Source organism: Microchirus variegatus (assembly GCF_963457635.1).
Source record: "Microchirus variegatus genome assembly, chromosome: 12".
NCBI classification, from domain to species: Eukaryota; Metazoa; Chordata; class Actinopteri; order Pleuronectiformes; family Soleidae; genus Microchirus; species Microchirus variegatus.
The window spans coordinates 23,261,013-23,282,176 of NC_139813.1; the positions used below are offsets into that span (position 1 = coordinate 23,261,013).

At 40.7% G+C, this 21,164-nt stretch overlaps 1 protein-coding gene across 1 annotated transcript; it reads right to left on the bottom strand.

Annotated features, from left to right (window-relative positions):
- Positions 1-352: 352 nt before the first annotated feature.
- scara3 (scavenger receptor class A, member 3) lies at positions 353-17,847 on the bottom strand. The gene is made up of 12 exons (XM_083898333.1): positions 17,724-17,847; positions 8,440-8,475; positions 7,693-7,737; positions 7,044-7,163; positions 4,392-4,472; positions 4,154-4,272; positions 3,825-4,069; positions 3,437-3,656; positions 3,232-3,320; positions 2,904-3,096; positions 2,556-2,733; positions 353-2,474 (listed from the first exon to the last, which is right to left on the bottom strand). The coding sequence occupies exons 1-12, from the start codon at positions 17,728-17,730 to the stop codon at positions 1,984-1,986; spliced, it is 1,824 nt and encodes a 607-aa protein (XP_083754459.1). The 5' UTR covers positions 17,731-17,847; the 3' UTR covers positions 353-1,983.
- Positions 17,848-21,164: the final 3,317 nt, after the last annotated feature.

The window sequence follows — 21,164 nt, forward strand, 5'->3', positions numbered from 1 at the left end:
TTATACTTCCCTGCATCCTACTTTGAACAGCAACACTGCTAATTGTGGGCCATGTGCTAAAGTGCCTATGTTAAAACAACACAGTAAATCTTGACAATTGAATATTGAGCCTGTGGCTGCAGACCTCAAAAATTTAACGGGGAGGGGTTGACATATGTTTTGTATTAATGACACACAAAAAAAGAAGAAGAAACCACTCCCTTTCCCCCCCCCTTTCTCCTCCTCAGTGTAGGATACTGACGTCACGTGACAAGACGGTCCATGAAAGCATTTATTGAAGTTCAACGCAAACCAGTCGCGTTTCATGACAACAAAACAGATTTACAACAGCGAAAAAATATAGTATGCGTCTCTTTTGTAAAGATATAAATGATTACTGCATGGGTGTATCATAAAACTTAGCTCTCAAAAGTCATGTGTACTTGTTTATTTGTTGCACAAATTAAGGAAATACAGAGGGGGTAAAAACCGAATAAGTTCCGTCATATCTTATAAATGAATGCTAATTGAAACCACTCTCACGTCTGTGAACAAGGTTTGAATTAGCGCTGAAGGCGAGTGAGTCGTTCGCTTCCATTACCTAAGCTACATTAGCTTATCTAGTGTAAATTAAGCTAATGTAGCTTAGCTAATGGAAGCGAATCGTCCTCAGAACTGAAGATTGACCTCTTTTGAATGAGAGGTAAAAAATGAGTCCAGTTGCCTCCAGCTAAATACTGAAGAGAACGATTGAGAACCTTCACGGAAATTAGCTTAGCTCAGTTTAGCTTAAAACAGGAAGTAAAATTAACCTGCAGCTAACCTCCATATCCTACAGATTATGCTGCTGTATCATGTTTGTTTATTCTGTGTTTAGGAATATTAATTTGTGCTTTTTTTTCCTACCTGTTTTTGTCTTTCTCGTCTTTGTGCTAACCACCTCCTAGCTCCAGCTCCATTCGTCAAACAAGGGGCGAACCAACCAACCAACCAACAGGGAAGGTTAAAGCAGGAACAGCGTATTTTCTTCATCCTCAGCAACCACGATGTTGTGAGAACTGTCTTAAATGTAATGTTCAGCTACGCCCAGGAGACTGCAACAGCTCCATGGTCACTCAACTAAAAAAAAAAAACATCTTAAAACCCCTCCTACTTTTTTTGAAGTAATTCTTCATTTCTTCAGAGTACCTGCTCTGACATAGTGAAATATAACTTGACCTTCTTTTTTTTTTACACTTTAAGAGCCAATAAAGTGCAATCCACCAGAGAAAGGTTGTGTTATGGTGTATATAATATACACACACAAAAATAAATTGCTCCTGTGTCTATATAATAGTGCATGGGGAAGTAAACTTTAGAGTAGTCTGGATCAGAAAACACCACTTTAGTCCAAATGTGCGGTTAACAGCCCTCCTATTCATTATACCCGGTGAGGTTTTTGTGGCTTTTACACAAAACCCTCAAACACATTCTTTACTTCCAGTACATTCAACTAGGCAAGTCTTCAAATTCAGTAATGGATGTTTATTATTCCTATTAATCTCGCCATCAAATATGAGTTTTTAATTACGATAAAAGCCCAATCTGTGCTCGGTTATTTGCATATGGCCAACCGAGTTGGAAGGTCTGTTGTATTTGGGTATAATTCAAGAAATAAAACCCACAAAGAGCTACGCCATATGAAGTTTGTCCAAAAACAGTCCGTTTAAGGCCTGAGTACCATTATTTCTCACGTCTTAACAGCAGTTCAGTCTGTGGCAGCAGTTCTGTTTATCATCGTTTCACACTGTCCTCTAGGTTCACGTCTCTGTGGCCACAGTGACTTCATCAGGTATTTAACGCTGCAACTCCAATTTTAGTTGTTTGCATTTGTTCATAAAGTTTTTCCATTGTCTTGCACAATCCCATACGAATGGATTATTGCATTTCCAGTCACATCGATTGATATTCCTTCAGTTATCAGAAGGACTATTGAACTGGACGAGTCATCTCCGTCCATTGTCTTTACTGCCTCTTAGAGCCAGTGGCAGACACATTTGTGCGCTGTTGGGTGTTAAGTTGCTCATGCAGGTACGGCAGCCCTGGAGGTCCAGGGGTTCCTGGTGGTCCAGGTGGTCCTACTGGTCCTGGTTTTCCCCTTGGTCCTGTTGGCCCAATAATGCCTGGGAGTCCTGCCTGACCCTGGATCCCTAGAGGCCCTGTGGCTCCTGGGGGCCCGTCTGTACCTGTGGGGCCCATGTCACCTTTCTGACCCCTCTCACCACGTGGGCCAGGCAGACCAAGAGAGCCTTTGGCTCCTTTGACTCCTACTGCCCCTCTGTTACCAATGGGGCCTGTTTCACCTGGTCCGCCTTTTGGCCCAAGAGACCCCTTGACTCCAGCTGCTCCACGGCCTCCCATGGGGCCACTGTCACCTTTACTACCAACAAGTCCTGCACGCCCTTTAGGACCACTTTCACCACGGTTCCCCTTGGGCCCTGGAGGTCCAGGAGCACCTGTTGAGAAAAGACAGTGGATGTGATAAGAGTGTTCGTAAAAAGGGTCAGATCTTCTCTTCGAATGTCAATATACTGTACCTTTGACTATAGTGAAGTTCTTCATGAGCTGGGTATGATGGACGTCCACCAGCTTCATCTCCTCCATCACCATGGACAAGTTCCTCACATCCATGTCCAGTCGGACGTTTAGCAACATGTTCTGCTGCCTCAGTGTGTCGGCTAAGTGGAGGAGTAACAAGACTGTGTTGTTCAGATTCTGCAGAAAGGGTGAAAGTGACGAGTCAGAAGGTCACAAGGAGATAGAGAAGAGAGAGTCTAGGTCAAGTCTAGCTCTATCAATGCTAGATGTGATGTGATCTAGTTTTGGTTAATTTGGAGTACTCCAAATTTGACATGATAACTATCTTGTGCTTGTATGTTTCCAACCTGTAGGTCTTCTGTGTGTCTGCCCATGCGACTCTGGCAGGACGAGCTCTCGATGTTGATGTATTTGTACATGCTCTGGACATGACTGACGGTGGCGTTGATGCTGGAGTTGACCGTGTGGATGTCCATCTCGATGAAGTTGAGGCGACCGTCCAAGGCGGAGAAACGCTGACCCGTGCGGTTCTCGTAGTATCTAGAGAGCACAGTTCAGTTGACGTGGTTTAACACTGTATTTGTGCGACTGTTTGGATTCATTTATCATATTTGCAGGGACAAACATCTGGTCTCCACATGGACCTCATTTACATGATGTGTATGTGGTCGTTACCTGGAATGGTAGTGCAGGTCATGCATGTTCTCCTCGTGTTCGTCCATGTAAGATGTCACATTGTCGAGCTGCATCTGCAGGTTCATCACCTGGAGAATGACGCACAACATGCTGAGATGATACATCTCAACCACATGATTAAATTGCTCTTCTTCTTCTTCTGTGGTTGTCATTGTCAAACAGACACAGAGCTGAAAACACCCACCTGCTGAGTGAGGTCATAATACACCTCAGTGGACATGGAAATTCTCTGGCGGTCTGTCACCATGCTGTTCTGGAGGAAGCGCACGGTCTGCATGATGTTGCTCGTGTTGGACTTGATCGCGCTCAGAACCCGGCTGTAGTTCTGCCACTCGGTGGTCAACCTCTGGAGGACCAGAGTCTCCTCGTCGGCTTTCCTCTGCAGGGCATCGATCCACATGGTGCTGGAGATCGGAACACAGACGCCCAGTGAGGTGCGGTTGATAAACTAGCTGTACTGAAATAACTCAACAATAGTTTCATATCTGCCATGCAGCTTTGTCCTGACAGTTATGGTCCATAGATCTACCAAATGTGCAATACTGACCATCTGTCCTCAGCTTTTCATTCACCTGAGCACCACTGTGGTGTTGATTTGGTGCGCCGTTGCTTTGATGTCGTACTGGTCCTCCGTGAAACTCTTCATCTTCTCCTCGGTCTCCTCGATCACGTCCTTCCAGGCCTCCACGCGATCCACGTATCTCTCCAGGGACTGGTTCAGAAGTCGGATGGAGGCGAGGTGGTTTTGCGTTTCGCGCACCACCCGGGCGTTGATGGCCCTCAGAGTGGCCTGAGTCTGCGAGGCCTGGTCCAGGACCTGGACGGGGATCGAGAAGATTAGCTTATGCCTTAATAGGTTTTGAACTATTGCTGGATTGTCACTATTGTGATGGACAGAGACCTGCTCTTGTCCCAGTATCATTCTCTGTATGTCTTCAAACTCTTTCTTCAGCCTGCCGACCTCCTCACTGTACAGAGTCACGTCGAGGCAGCCGGAGCAGTTTGAGGTGGAGCTCAGATCTGAGGGAATCCAAAAGGTGGAGAAAGAGAAGGAGCAAAGACGTGAGTGGAGTTATGTTATAAAACACAGTTCAAATTGTGTCAAATCTTTTTTGAAAATGTGAAACTTTCCATTTTACCATTTATGCCTTGTTGAACCGTGGAGATCTTAGTGTGGTAGACGGCCTCCTCTGCCGACATCCTTTCAACCTTCCTGAACACTGGAGAAACGTGGAAATTAAGGGGGGAATTTATCCAAAATGTTATCTCATTTAAGTTTCCATTATCTTGAAACAAATACAAACAGGAAAAACATCAGGACATTTTTAGCATTAACAGGAAATCGGAGCTATTTAAAGGTGCAAAAAAACAGGAAATTCAATTTGAAACCCAGGTTTTCCTTAGCAAACAAACGTGACTAAAACACTTGATAAATGGTGGTTTCTACAGCTGCCTGCTTCTGCTCCCCTGACATAATTTCCCAAGAGACCAACAACAATTTAGTGAATGTGAGTTTGCATAATGTGTATTTGGACACTTTTTTTTTAGCACTCTAACCCCTGACTCAGGGGGTTAACGCAGGTCTTTTCCACTCAGTGTTGCATATATAAGTACTTCCACATGCTTTCTGCACATTCTGCTCTGCTCTGATGAGATGTGGCGCATGCCTCTTTCTCTTTTTTTTTTGTTCAAGGATGCGCATAAAGGCCCATATAATTAGACACTTTTACCAGTAATTATTCTCTCTATATCATGATTTGACAAAAACAAATGCACTCCAAACCTCGAGTTTTCTCAGTGACCCCAACAGCAAACTATGTGTTGTTCCATTCCACAGTTGTTACTTAACATATTTCTCGCCGGAATAATTTATTTGTTATAAAACAGATGTTCAGCGGGGAAGGAGAAATCAAAGGTTGGTGTTTTTCCCTTCAGCACATGCTCCGTCACGAGGGTGCAGCCAAGTGCAATATCTTTTCTGTTGACAGTTGACTTTCCAGAGCTTTGGTGTCGTGCAGCTGTGCTGTGTAAGTTAGCGGCAACATGAGCTTGACATGAGCCGAATGCTGTTTTCTTCTGTATGTACAACACGTTTAGTACTATGGCAGTTCATTAACAGATTTAATCACATTCTTTTTTTTTTTTTTTCTCCCGTATATATATATATATATATATATATATATATATATATATATATATATATATATATATATATATCCCCGGCCGTATATATACAGTTATTTACCCTTATTCTTATGTTTCGCAATGGAAAACAAATAATTCATTATTTCTTTCACCAAAAATCATCAAAAACCATTGATTTTTATACATTAACGTGTTTGAAACCTTGAAATAACATATTAAATATCTACTACTATCTGCAGTTTGACAATATAAGGCGATAATTGTAAAATCATACATGAAAATCCTGTAATATTTAAATTTAGCAACAAGTTAGCCACTGAGCTAACTTACGGCAAAAGTTTAGTTAATTATTGATGAATAAAAACATTTAATCTAAAGTATAATTTGAACTATAAATAGAGATATATATGTCGATATATATAAAGGGATGTAACCTCCTGGTTTCTTCACTAAAGCCATGAACAAAGCAATATCATGAATAGCCACCAGGGGGCGACTCTGTTGGTTGTAAGAAAGAAGTTGGATGAACTTCTCACTTGATTTGACAATAACTTAATGCTCTCCCTCACTGGTTTTTAGGTATTTTCTAAAAGAACGTGATGTCAATTTTTTGTCAATCTTGGTCACATTTAGAGGAAAAATGCACAATAAAGTGTACGAGTGAACACCAGTTTGATTGACAGCTGCTATCGTCCAATTGGAACCTGGTTGCAGGTTGAGAAAACGACGACACGGTGCCAGATATTTCATGATTCTGGAGGCGTCAGAATGTAATGCAGATTATTCTGGGTGACGTCCTGACCAGTTACCGTTTGGGTATAACCTCTCTGAACGTGTGTCCCTATGTACAACCTTGTGTTTGTGTTATTGTTGTTGTTGTGTGGATTGTGCACAACACACCGTCACTGTCTCTCTTCTGATCTCCCTGAACAGCCGTTAAAAAAAAAAGGGGGAATATTTATGAGTTTGTGGCCCAGTAAAAAAAAGTCATGTTAATGTGAAAAGCACATGTTGATGCTGAGCAGCTTTCAGCTAAAATAAGACGCTCAGGACCCAGAGAACGGTCACATGGTCACTTGATCTAAGGGATTGAAAATGGACCATTTCCATTTAACTCCTAACTCCTACTAATGTACGTGGTAGTGTGGTAACAAGGAGATGATATTGCAGTAATAAGATGTTATTAACAAAGTAATATCAAGGTAATAGCCTGGTAATTACTAAAATCTACAGTCTAATAACTTCATGTTGACATGTTTTTTAATCAAAATACTTAATTACCATCTTATAAAGTTGAAATTCATCCTCCTTTATGTCCCACACACAATTTTTCTGTTGTTTTTACTACTTTCTGAGAGTCTAGAGAGGGGAAAAAGCAACTTTATCCTCCACATGAGGGTCGTGGAGGGTGCTGGTGCCAATCCCCGCTGACATAGGAGTGAATTTGAGTTTTTTTAATTAGTTAAGTATTTCAATGAAGGGTCCATGAAGGTTTATTAGCCATAAATATACGCATAATCAACATCTAAGTACCAGTTAGAGGCTTTGAGGAACGTAAATTGACAGCATAGTGTCTACTTTTCAGTGTCTTGCGGGGTTGTAGGGCGATGGTAAAAAAAATTTTTTATAAATCAAAGTGAGCTCACCGAGTGACGCCAGGACGGCCACCGTGATGATGAGGAACGCCACAAACCCATAGAGGACTTTGACGGCGAGCTGGAGAGAATGACTCTGCTGACACCTCACACAACCACCTCTGCTGCGACCTGAGACACAGAGAATCAACACAACACATATATAATAATATATATATATAATATAATACAAAGGTTTAGTTAAAATAAAGCTAAAATTCATGTTACAGCGCCTGAACATAATATTTTATTTCCCCTTAAACCACAGTGATATTTTGAAGTTAAACCAGCAAAAGTCGGCAAAAAGATGGTTTTGGTTATTTGGTTATTACCATTTGTATAGTTTTGACAAGTATCCCCGTCACTTATAATAACACTGCAGAATTAAATCACCAGTTCTGGCAGCCGCTCTGATAAAACAAATCAAGAGAAGAGAGGCCTGAGCTGTGAGAACATCATGCACATTAGTCACGGTTATTTCAAGATGACAACAAAAAGGGAAACAGTACAATTCCTAACTGACGGACCTTCTGCTTCTCATTTGACATCCTCTGTGTTTTTGTGCGCACACAGAAACAGATTTTCCCTCTCAAATATATAATATCATTTTTGACTTTTCACATTTTGTCGCGTTAAAAATAAGTGGTATTATTGACTTCACCTCTGAATGAAGGCATTTCCTCTTCCTCTCCAGTGAAATCCTCCTCTGGAAGACAGATATAAGGAAAGAAATGTTAGTATGACAACAACTGACGATGCAAATTTAGTTCTTCTAACAGTTTTATGTACTTTTAGAGACTCTAGTCTAGTCTGGTCAGGAGGTCAGGTCATTTTTTGGGGGAAAAAAGCAACAATATTGCATCATTTTATAGCAATGATGATATTGTTGACCATATTTCACCAAATTTCAAAATATTTGTTTTTGCGCTGGGAACAATGTACTGTATAGTTAACAATAACAAACATATTTGTTTACATAGAAATAACTTATCATAACTTGATATTAAGTGGCGGGCCGTGAGTTTGAGACCGTTTGTATGTTTTATTTGTTCATCTCTGATGTACAGAGTACTTTGTTTCAGCTGTTGTTTTTAAAGTGCTTTATAAATAAAGTTACGATTGGATAATAATAATAAATAATCCATTTACTATTTAATAAAGAATATTGACACATTATATAAAAAAACTATTTCCTGTTACAGTATATTCTCACTGGAGAATGCTATTCTTCAAGCACCTATAGATTTATTTTTTTTCCGGCTTTTCTCCTTCATATTTTGATGGAACCTATGATATATCTTGTAGTTTTCTTTCGTTTTTTTTTTTTAAGGTGAAATAACTCAAAACAAATGTACAACACAATAGATCTTATAGACGCCAGAATCCACAGCAGCTTCTTGGTCCTTACCTTTAAAAAGCTGGTTCTCATATCCACCATAGTTATCTGTGAAAACATAAGGAGAGAACAGACATTAAGCGGAGAGCCACTTTCTTGTGTCATAAATCATAGGAACCCCCCCCTCCTGTATCGTACAGTACAGTGAGTTCAGGTTTTGTTACTCTCAGATGTTTTCACTGAGCTTGGTTCACACTCAGGAGAAACAGAGTTTCACAGTGTGAGAAGATTGTTGGTTTTACGTGTGTGTGTGTGTTTGAGGAGGTTGTCATCACATACTCTGAGGCTGCAGCACCAGCACCACAGACGATTAGAACCAGAATGATTTTATGACATTCCCGTGTAACCGCATTAGACTTCACAACAAGACGTCACTAAACCGTAAAGCGAGCCCACACCTGAGGAGAACGTGGCTGTGATGATGTGAGGAGACGGAGACACTGGAGGGGGAAACAGCAGGGGAGGGTGTTTCCTGAAGGAAAACGCTTAGAGTCAGGAGAAAAAGTGGCTTTGGCAGGTTGAAGAGAGGGAGCGTTTAGAGTGGATACTGTCTGAGGAGCTGACCTTCAATTTAACACTGTCTGACTGAGCCGTCACAAGCTATGGAGACACACTGAAAAGACTTTGCACCTGAGTATGTTTGACTCTGCACATGTGGAAAATATGTCCACTGCCTCCAGACAGATGTTTTTAAAGGTATTGTGGATAAGATTTAGGCTCCATTCTCATCTGGTTTACGTCCATCTGTTCCAAACCATGTCTCACCACCATGTGTGCATTTTTTGCATTGGTTTGGATGGTACCCAATACATCCTCTACACTCTTAGAAATAAAAGTGCTCAGTAGAATCGTATAGGGTTCTTCGGCTTGTCCTCATAGGAGAACCCTTTTAAAACCCTTTATTCAGGAAAGGGTTCTCACTGGCACCATTAGTGTTACCAAGAACCCTTTTTCAGAAGCAAATGGTTCCAGGTAGCACCTCAGCCCTTGTAGAAGGACCCTTTTGGAACCCTTTTGGAGCCAAAAAAGGGTTCTCCTATGAGGACAAGCCAAAGAACCTTAGCACTTGTATTTCTAAGAGTGTAGCTGTTAGGTATCTGCAATAATTTTCTACCACTTTATCCCCTACAAGAGAGTCACAAGGGAGCTGGGACCAAGCCCAGATCTAACACTCTCTCATCTACACCTATGGTCAGTACAGAGTGTCCAATTAACCTGTTTTTCGACTGTGAAAGGATGGAGTACCCGGAGAGATCGAATTGGTGGTATTCTTGCTGTGAGGCAACAGTGCTAGCCTCTACTCCGCCATGTCGCAACTAGGTGTCCTCAATTTAGGAATAATTGAGTTAAATGTCATAGTAATAGACAGGTTGTTTTTATGTTGTATGACAGATTTGGGGGGGGAAAGTTTGCAGTTGTTCCTGTACTTGGACAAATATATTTGAATGTTTTTATTCTGTCTCCTGAGCTCAAAACAAGTATTTTTTCAACTGGAGTTGTGAAACCAAACTGTCTGCCATGGAAGGATCTGTGTGGTTCACCACATAATCAGCTCAACACACAGGGAAGTCTGGCTGCTCAGAGAGAGAGAAGCAGAGGAGAGAGAGATTTGAAGGAAAATTCAACTGGTAGAGGTTCAAATGATGGAGATGACAAGAGGTACAGTATTTCCAAAAACATGCTGGATTTGTCCAGCCGAAGAAACGCCTCCGTGTTGGGTATGAGTCAGCGGTGGAACAGCTGAGGTCAGAGTCTGCAATGGACAAGTCACAAAACGCCAGGAATGACATAACGACGGAGGGGGGGAGACGTAATGATGGAGGGACGATGAATGCAGGACAAACAGTTAAAGACGTATTTGTCTGTTTATTTATTTATGCTGTCCTGTGACACCTGATTAAAACATGCCAATTTGTTGACGTGGATGGAAATGTGCGTGTTTCCCCTGATCTCCGTGGAGCTCCGTATCACGGTGTTTTCAGGTTAAGCGTTTCAATTTTACAACCTGCAAACGTAACCCCGTTGTCCTTGTTTTCAGCAGCAGCAAACATCTGTTTCCAGAGAAGTAAAAGATTTCAGATGGATGCACTGTACAGAACACTACAGTATCTGCCCGGCAACAAAGACCAGGTGCACAAAGTTTAACAGCACGCTGGTAAAACACTGTGAAGCAATTAAGGCACAGATTTCCCTCAGGAGTTAAAACGAGACTCACTTTTTCCAACCGTGCCAGAAAAACAACAACTTCCCCCCCAAAAAATAAAGTACCGTTGCTCAATTCTTAGTCATACAGTAACAGGCGAGCATGTTAACTGATCTGCTAACCCTCATGAGCCTGATTTTGAGGTAATGAAAAACAATAATACAGAAAATGCTCAGTATTAACAATGATTACATAAAATTCAGCGAAAATTTTAGTCACTGGTCCTTTAAATGTGGGGAGAAGAATGACAAGTAAAGACAATAGTGAGAATGTAAACTTACAACATCAGTATGTGGGCAGCAGTCACAGAAAAACAATAATATTAAGGGTATAATTGTGGTGGTGGTAACACAACAACAACACATAAAACCCTGCTCACATCCCACACTTGTATAAATCACAGACTTTTCCCACCCTGATGTTTTCTTGAAGGATTTCTGTGGGAAAAGTTGAATTCTTGTCGTGAACAGGGTCGGATTCAAAATGTTTAAACGTCAGCACAAATCAAATAATATCTAACCCTCAAATATCCAACAACTCCTCAGTTACATTTATCCTCATTCACCTTTTTCTCTGATTTTTTCTGGCCTCATTTCTGTTTTTCCCCCCAAACTCGGTGGAAAAAACACTCACGTCTGTCTCGGTGGTGAGGAAGTCGACCTGTCCAAGACACACGACGCCCTAACAGGTCACACCTTACAGTCAGGCCACAGCAAACCACTGTGAAACTACTTAAGCTCCGTCTGATTCGCTCTGATTCTCTGCATAAACTTAAATTCACACTTTGATCGGAGTTTGTTTCATTCAAATGCAAAATACATTCTCAGTTTGTGCCAGTTTCACAAACACAAGGCATCCTCATAAATCGCTTGTGACATGTTTAACCAATAACACACGTCTTTGCTTCTCACAGTAAATGGGATGCTTTAAAGTAAACCCAACCTTGCAACTGTTTTGAATTTCTGTTTTGTCCTTCTCCCCCCCCCCCCCCCCGCTCTTTTATCCTCCAAAAAAACTGCATTAACGGTAAAAACCACCTCAAAGTAACTGGTAGCAGGTGTGAGCACGCCCAAACACAGGAGGACCCCCGCAAAGAGGAGGAGATGAGAGGAAAACACATTTATGCCCCAAACAACTACCTTTTATTTGGTTTTTTTTGGAAGTACTACTTTATCTTGTACTATTGTCAAAGTTCTTGGTGAAGTAATTAAAGGTTAACCAATGTGTATAGTTGAATATGGACCCCAGTCAAGGTTCGTCAAGATTATACCAAAAACAAAACTAAGCTAATTGCTAGCACTTTTCACAAGGTCACACTTATCTTTGTGTTTATTAAATTGTTATATCCAACACTACACCACACAAACTTGTTCTTATTGTTTATATACCAAAAATGTTAGCTTGCTAACATTAGCGTGCTAACACTCAACCTGTTCAGCCTGAAAAGTGAAATGGTCCAAAATGCTACAGATTTTAACCAAAAAAGTGTCAATACACTACAAATTGCAACTTTGCGCTAACTTTACACCAATTATCTATGGTTTTCTACAAAATATGAATAAATTCACTTAAGTAGAGAGCTGTTAGCTGGAAACAAAAGCAGAAAAACCAATTGTTTGTTCTTTTGAACGGTTGCAAAATGAACTCATTCTATATCATTTATCTGGTTAATTTGGGAAGTTATGTAACACATACTGTGAAGCTTTCTCAGGATTTTCCTTTTTTTTTTTTGCTAAAATAAAAATTGCGCACCAAGTAAAATCACAATAATTCTTGTGTTTGTGGACAGAGATACTATGTTGATATTGTGTTTCAGAACATGTCAAAGTTGTTGCTTCCTGCAAAATCTATTCCTGTCAGCGATAAAATGTGTTTACGCAAACATCACGGTCAAATATCTCATGATTGGGACACATGTTCAATGTTGGGAAAACATGTGGCTAAGATTAGGGAAAGGTTCTGGTCATGGTTAATGCAGAGGTGTTTAATAAGCGAACCCCCGATTATGAGCATGAAAATGTCATATCCACGCTACAGTTTCACCTCCTGAACCTAAGTTTCCACCTCACTACTCCTTATATAGCAGTAAATCTTTCCACCGGAGCGGATGGAGGCAACAGGGCAACTGGGGATTCCAAGTTATAAGGTAAGAGCAATACGGCTTAGAAGTTGGATTGATCTGACAGGTTTGATTACTTTAAGCAGGCCGATTTACAACAGATGTCCATGGTTTGGTGACTCAACAGCTCTGAGGCAACAAGGAGAGCCTGGTTTCCTTCTAAACAAACTGTGTTTAGATTACAAAGAGGACCAAAACAACAGACAACAACCCTTGTAATTGTGTATTATTGTGTAACTATGTACAAAAAGGTCATGGACGTCACTGATGCTGGCCATCTAAATATATGTGTATATATATATATATATTATTGGCAGATTATTGGAGTGTTTTTTTAACAGAATCAGTTTTTTGATTGTTTATCTAAACAAAGATGCAGACAGAGGGTGGAAAGGTTTGGTTTACACTTGGAGTGTTTACACAGCTATAACAAGTAAATAAGTTGCAATGATGTGAATTTAAAGACGAGAAAACAAAAAATAAGTGGTGACGGGCAGGCAGAAATGTAATAAAAGCATAAAAAGCTACCCAAAAACACGTTTTAGTACTCTGACAAAAACTCTTTATGACAAACATATGGCTGTTATATAATACATTCGGTCGAGGTTGCTTGGGGGAAAATGACACAGTGTATACACTACATAACCATAGGTATCTATAGATAGAAAGGTCACAAACAGCCACCAAGATGTTGGTGGTGTCAAAGCATAGACTATAAAAATGGACGTATTCTACAAGTCGAAAAAGATTGAGGCCAATGTAGAAGTGCCTGGAAGTTGTATTCTCTTGAATGGCCATCAGGGGGCAACTTCGCTAAGATATTACTACTTCTCACTTGAATTATAAAGTCATTAAGCCTTTCCTTGAGGTGTTTACTGACTCAATTGCTCATTTAAGGCCTTTGTTAGTGTAGCAAAGTCTATATTTGGTTAATGATGGTCCCATTTAAAGTTAAAGTCCATGTGAATTACAACTAGTGTTGTCCAACAGGTGCATGGTTGCAAGTGGATGTGTTAATACACAAGCTCTTCAGATCAGATCAAATCATGCTTTTGTCAAAAAACAATGGGCGAGATAAGGTCAGTAGTAGTAGTTCCACAGCTCATAATCAGGACAAGACAAAAACTGATACCACACATAGTCTCATAATCACATCCCAGCAAATGCAAACATCGTCCAAAAAAGAGTGATATTTTGGATAAAAAAGTCAAGTGTGTCCAGGTACGAGGACTGCTGTTTTAGCAAAAGTTGGTAGAGGGCTTGGTCGTTCCAGTAAGTTCCACAAGTATGCTATGACCAACTAGATAATGCTAGTTCAGGTGGTGTACGGTGGCCAGCCACCACACCTATGAAAACACAGCAGTGCAGCAGAAACGCTAAAACAGCACATACAGGACATGAGACTGACGTAGTCCAGGCCACTTACAGGGCTTTGTCTAAACAGTTTGGATTGTTTCTGACCAGTTTTCATAAGGATATGTGTTCAGGTGAGTTCAGGTGTCAATTACAGAATTAAAGGTCAGGCAAGTGGAAGCAGAGCCTTGGAATTAACAATGAAGTAGAGAATGAAGTTGCTCTTCTACCACATGGCGTCAATCCCTGCATCCTCTTCTACCAAGAGATATTTTGTGAATGCAAACGCCAGACCTTGACTTTGTCTCGGCTAACCATCAGCGCCACTTTATGTTTGTGGTTCTTCTGTGGTGGTTTTGTAGCGGGGAGGGGGGGGACTTGGACTCTTCTATGCCTTTCCCCACCCTCTTCCTCCCTTAATCCTCCTTCTGGACATCGTTTCTGCCAGAGGAATGAGCACAATGCTATCCTGTGTGAACAGAGCCCTCGGAGAACTCGACATGTCAAGCAGTGATGTGGTGTGACGTCCACATAAAGATGCAACGTTTAAGTCGCTCTGACAATCACGGGATTACTCCTCAAGAGTCTCTACGTCAACCTCCCACCTAAATAAGACGAGGAATTATGGGCCCGGCTCCAGATCAGAGCGGGGGTCTTGACCACAAGTCGTAAAAAAGCCTAATGATTCTAAACCCCTGACCTCAACCGAGTCATTTAGGTGCCCTCTGACCGGAATGTGTGGTCTCCTCGCACAACTATAAACACCTGGTATGCTTTGCTGCAGACTGTGAAGCTGGAGTTACGGACTTTTATTGTGGTTCGGCAGTGAAACGGGAGATTTTCAGAGCCGCGATCCCATAAACGTATCGTGTTTTCCCTGGACTAAACTGCTTCGTCTCGGGCCAGCCGGAGACACCGAGACACGTCTGGTTGGGTTTACAGGGCTGTGAGGACAAAGGGTGTGGACAAGACTCTCTAATTCTTTATTTGAATGGTTTTTTTGGGGTATTTTACTCGCCCTCAAATTTCACATAATTAACATGTTTGGTGGACTTTTCCCAGAGACGGATGAACGCCAAGAATGACAAAGCAAATAAAAGTAAATAGGAGGAAAACTATTTGGATTGTGGAGTGTGGATCCCACTGTTTATTAAATCATTATTTCCTAAATTTTACTTCACTGACACACCACTTTACTGACACACAACTCAGCCCGCTAGTAGCCCTAGTAGCTTGCTAATGTTAGCTTGCTAATCAGACTGAGAATTTTTTATAAGTTAAGTTTTAAGTTTCTTTTTCATCTTTCAGTTCCACAAAAAAGTGAAAATAAACTTCAAACTACAACATAGATTAAGACAAAATCAGTCAAGGTAGCACTAGCTAAATTAGCCGATGCTACTTTCAACAAAAGAAACCACTGTTACAAAAAACTATTCACATATTACATAACATAAATTTGACCATATAAGCATGTATAAATAATCTGGAGCCAGTTTAGAAATGATGCTATGTGTAGCTGAGGGATACGCTTGCTTCACATATTTCTATCAATTTACACATGAGGTTGCTTAAAAAGCTCTAAGATCCAACTATATTTAATAAGTTATTGGTTTAAAAGTACATAGCTAGGCTGCTAAAAGCTAAGCAAGTAGCTCAAAGTAACACCATTGTGCAGCAAAATGCAGTGGTGTAACTAGGCCGAAGCTAACTAGCTGCTATGGGAAGCACAAAATGTACATAATAAACAACGTGTCTGAGTCATTTAGATGCCCCTTTATATCAAACAGAACCTCTAAGCAGAATAATACAAGTGACTTTCAGTCCAGTCCAGTTGACACTCTACACTTTTATGGAGTGGAAACAGGAAGAAGTTCAGGAGAAACATTGAGATAATGTTCTCCATTCAATCCACCTTTTTAAAACGCTCACACTGACAGTTTTCAGGAGCCGTCTCAGCACAAATTACACTCCAAACACTCTTTTCCTCTCTTTCTGTGCCTCCTTTCTCCTTCACTCACTCTTTCCTTTTGATTTCTGCCAACCAAACCATACACCTGTCTGCTATTCCCCTGCTCCTCACCCTTCCTCTCTGACCCCCACCACCTCCCCATTTGGAATGTATGAGGCAGCATGTTTTGTTCTCCTCAGGCCAGGCCAGGCCAGGCTGGATTTGTGCTCTCTCTCTCTCTCTCTGCAGTACTGGAAACCACATTAACAGACCTCCTGCACTGTCAGGCAGAAGAAGAAAAAAAACCCATTGGAGGAGTCAATTTGCTGTGTCGTCTCGTGATTCATGGCGTGGCGTCTCTCCTCGAGGCTCCAGAAGAAAAACAGAGACACAATGTGCTGTCGTGGGATTGATTTACTCCTTTAAAGCCCGACTTGATTTTTCCCTTATGTAAAACCAATATTTCGCAAAAGTTACCCAATAATTTCATTACAGTTCTCTTCAGCTTGTGAAAATGTAAACATAATCACTTTTTCCCTGCCCGGTACTAGAGTTATTCTACCAGTAGATACCACTAGGTGCCAGAAGAGAGCAGTCTTTCTGTGTCTTTGGAAAATTTTTGGCATCTGATGGCTGCATATACATTAGTCTCCAAGCATCACACCGTCAGCAGCTGGTCATATATGTGAATAAATCATGTATTTGGACAAAAGTATAAATAAAAGGTCACATTTAACATCACAACAAAGGGAAGAAACTGAAACTAAATAAGAAAAAATAGCACAATTCCATCGTTCTATGGACAAAAATGAGTAGAGAGAGACTTATTGTGAACTTATTGAACCCTGCACCCCTTCTTCACATTACAGCAAAAGTGCCTTGTATGACTAATTATAAACAAAAAAGAAATCTGGATTTATTCAATGAGAGAGGCGGCTGTTATTCATTTCGCAGATGTAAAGCTGTCGCAAGCGATGTTGGGTGGAGTCGCCGGGTTTTTAAATGAATGTATAGCCGAACTATGATTTAAAAAAAGACTTGCACAAAATCCAAAGAAAGATTCTCCAACAGTGCAATATAGGATTATCCAGATTTTAACACATCGACACATCAAAACCTGAATAAAAGGATTATTTAGTAGTCATAATAATAAACACAGGGTCTAATCCATCATAGTTAATAACCATGCCAACATCTTTTCAAGCTATAATCCCACATGTGGGGACGTATCATTTGTCTTACTGCGTCCGTCCATCTCTGTCAGCCGTTCACTCAGGGAACACATGCCCCTCTTCAAAAGCCACTGGCAGATCTGCTTTCATGCCCAAATATTCCCAAATGTTATGTTTTCACTCTCCCTCTCCTCTTAAAAGGAACAGGGGGGGGATATTAAGTCAATCTGCGCCCGTTACATGTTTCAAGAAACACGGATGTGGGCAGCACGCACACGTCGAGATTTTAAAAGCTGACTGATCAAAGTCTCCCTGTCCAACAACAACAAAGTCCACTTTTTATTTGACATAACCTACGCTGCCAGGTTTCACAGCAGATGGGAAACATGTGCGGTCGCCACGGTGCCCGGTGCAGGTGCCGGCACGGAACCATGTGTCTATCACACTGGAACATGCATGAATAAAGTATTTTAAAAAGAAATAACAGATTAATGCGTTTACCTTTCATGATTCCTGCCTCAGAATTCCTCTATAAAAAAACAGCGTGTCCCGTTTTTGTCTTCAGCAAATGTCCAGTGACAGAAATTTAACAAAACAACATTGTCCAAATGTCCAAAAGTGACTCCCGCATATATATAGAATCACTTAATGTGACTCAATTCGCAGTGAACATCAGCCCATGCAAACAAAAGCATGTGCAGAGTATTTGTTATATATAATAATAATAATAATGATAATAATAATGATAAGTGTTCATCAGTGCTGGAGGACAAAGTTCACACCATGTGTGTTTGCCTGCAGCTCTGTGGCATCATCCCCTCCTCATCCACACCCAGAGAAAACTAAACTGCACTTCAGACTGAAACCATGTGCAACGGTAAAGGAGGAGGAAGGAGGAGAAGAAGGAGGAGGAGGAAAGAGAGGAGAGAGAGGAGAGAGAGAGGGGAGGGAGAGGGGAGGGGGACAAAGAAACTGGGGGAAAATGAGGGAGGGACTGGAAAAGAGACAGGATGAAAACAGGAGAAAGAGAGGGAGGTGAGGTCCCTGTGTGTTTGGTTAAAAGTCAAGATTTTTAATTGCTAACAAATGTTTAAACACTGCACAGAGTGAACACCTTGAAAGTGGACGTGATCAGGAATCTTTAGGACAGGGGGGCCAAAAAAAAGAGACTATATTTTACACAGTGAGTGAGTGAGTGAGTGAGTGGGGGTCAAATATTTGTCATCAGTTACACTAGTACAAATACTTTGTTACTGTACTTAAGTACAAAAATGAATGCATCTGTACTTTACTTTGTTATTCATATTCTAGCAATTTTTACTTCACTACATTTCCACAAACTGTCTTTGTTTCTTTGTTACTACCAAATAAAATCAGAAGAAGAGTTGGTAGTATGGTCTGTATTTATATAGAGCTTTTCTAGTCTTGATGAGCTGCTTCCCACTACAGTTTTCACATGCTGCAACATGGGGTTAAGTGTCTTGCTCAAGGAAACATATAGGCTGGCAGAGCCGGGAATTGAACCAACAACCTTCCAGTCCAGTTGGAAGACAACTCGGCCTACCACTGATCCACCATGACTCAATCCAATTTTATCACCGTATCTTCTCTGAATCGTCTTAAATTGCATTTGTTTGAAAAGTGTTATATTCTGTTGGTGACTCTTTCAAAATAAAAGTCTAAAATGCTATTAATGTTGGGTTTGTAATAGCAGTGTAACTTTGTGTAGCGCTGCACAAATCTTTGTCTCGTCATATTCTGAACCAACTTAAATTTCAACTCTTGGTTAAAAACACTTGAGGTGACATCGCGGGCCGGGTAAAGACTGGTCTGAGGGCCGGATCTGGCCCCAGGGCCTTATGTTGCCCATGTGTACCCTAGGCCAGTAGGGTCTAGTTGCCTATTATTTCATTACCATTTCAGCCGCAGTGACAAAGGTATTTACAGTGTTCAGGCACTAAGTGGGTCGACCGTTTAAGAAAAACACTTTTCAGAGCCCACAACTAAGGCCCCTTAAGGACTTTTCATTCCTGACTGCGATTACTGCTCTGCTCTTATCACTGGTGCCAGACTGTTGTGTTGTGGTTTTCACTGTATCACAACAACAACAGCATACCTCATTTTCATGTTTACTTCTACACATTCTTCCCTTCACTTAAAAGTCGTCACAGCTCTGTCTGACGGTGCCGTTTGTGAAAAGATTCTGATCCTTTTAAGTAATTCCATGGCGGAATATTTAAGTCGTTCCTTGGCGCATTACAACGTGAAGTGTCCTCATCGTTTTGTGTCAAGCGCGGTCATCGTACTCTCTCACGCACACACCGAGAAAAAACGACGCTATTTTCCTTTCAATTGATACCAGAGTCATCAACATGTTTATCAGCGTTTCAGGAGCCAGAGGAACAGGACGTCCAGACCTCTGTCTTCTTCTGTGACAAATGTTGAAAGTTAGCGCCACTGCTCGACGACTGACTGCTGCTCGTTTCCAGATGAAATGTTGGAAACGAGCGCCGTTTCACACTCACATATGTTTTCCCCATTGCCTTTAAAAGGACTACTATTATATTTCATAGCGTTATATTGGGTCCAGCGTGTCGGAATTAGAGGCACGCCATGGTTCCGAGCACATTAAGGCTTTCGGAGTCTGTTCCTCCTCATTTGCGTAGTCATTTTACGGTAAAAAGGTGATTCTAAGGCCCACAAAAACTGAATAATTTGTATTTTAAAGCAAATATACACGTATTCAAACATATTTATGAGTAGTATATTCTATTTCTGCCAATAAATGTCCTAAACGCTACACAGTGGACCTTTAAAGGGTGGATTTGTGATATCATCCTCATCTGGTCACTCATGATTGATCATACCAGGACTCCTATGAGGGTTAAATCTAGATTAATCCCTAGCACAAGTAAAATAATTTATTGTAATCAGTCAGTGGGTTGAATTGGCTGTTGTTTATAATATTATATATTACCAGAAAGGGAAAACAAATAGTTTTATTTCACCATTAAAACATAGTAATCCTCATTCTGTTGATGTATTGTCGCATTCAACACCTGTTTTTGATATTTTTGATGATCTATTATAGTTTTACGTGGATTTTGACCTTCGTCAAACTCTACACTCTATCCCACTGTGACGATGATGATGAAGATTAAGAGGCAATAATAATAATAAGGGAGTTCCTGCCCCCTAGTGTCACATTTGGCCTTTACACTACACATGAACGAGGTGATGAGACAAAAAAAACATCATCCAACAAACTATTCATTGATATATTTGTTGGATAATGATTTTACCAGGTGTTTTTTTTACATGAGGTTTTTTAACCACTTTAAGAAATTGAGAACATGACTCAGCCCTCATGTGTGTGTTCCAGGTATTACTCATGTTGTGGGGACCTAAATCTGTTCTTTATGGGGACAGTGTGTGTGTGTGTGTGTCTGCTGCTTTAAATTCCCAAAAGCCTCTTCACACTCACACTGACGGGAAGAGTTGTTTGTTAGAATCAAAACAGCCTGTAGCTCTATATAAGCTCACTGACCTCCAGGAACTGTAGTCATTAAACTAAGTGATTTTCAGTAACAGTCATTAACAACAGTGTGTATCTGACTTTTTGTGCCTGTGATTTACTGTAATTCCACTTTTCCTTGAAGTTAATTAAAGTTAATAAAAGTGTATTATGTCCTTGTGTTCACACCTGAACATTTTAACAAGCGATGTCAGGAAAAGCGCAGGTGTAATTATTAACGATGGCTGTGGTGCGTTCAGGTGTCCCAGTTTCAGGAAAAACAAGTAATAAACTGGATTAAAAAGCATTGAAGCATGTTGTGATAATAACCTGTAATAATGTTTTTTTGGTGATTCCACATCTCTTTGTGGCGATTCTACATTTCTTTGTGGTGATTTTATATGATTTTTTAAATTTTATATCACTTG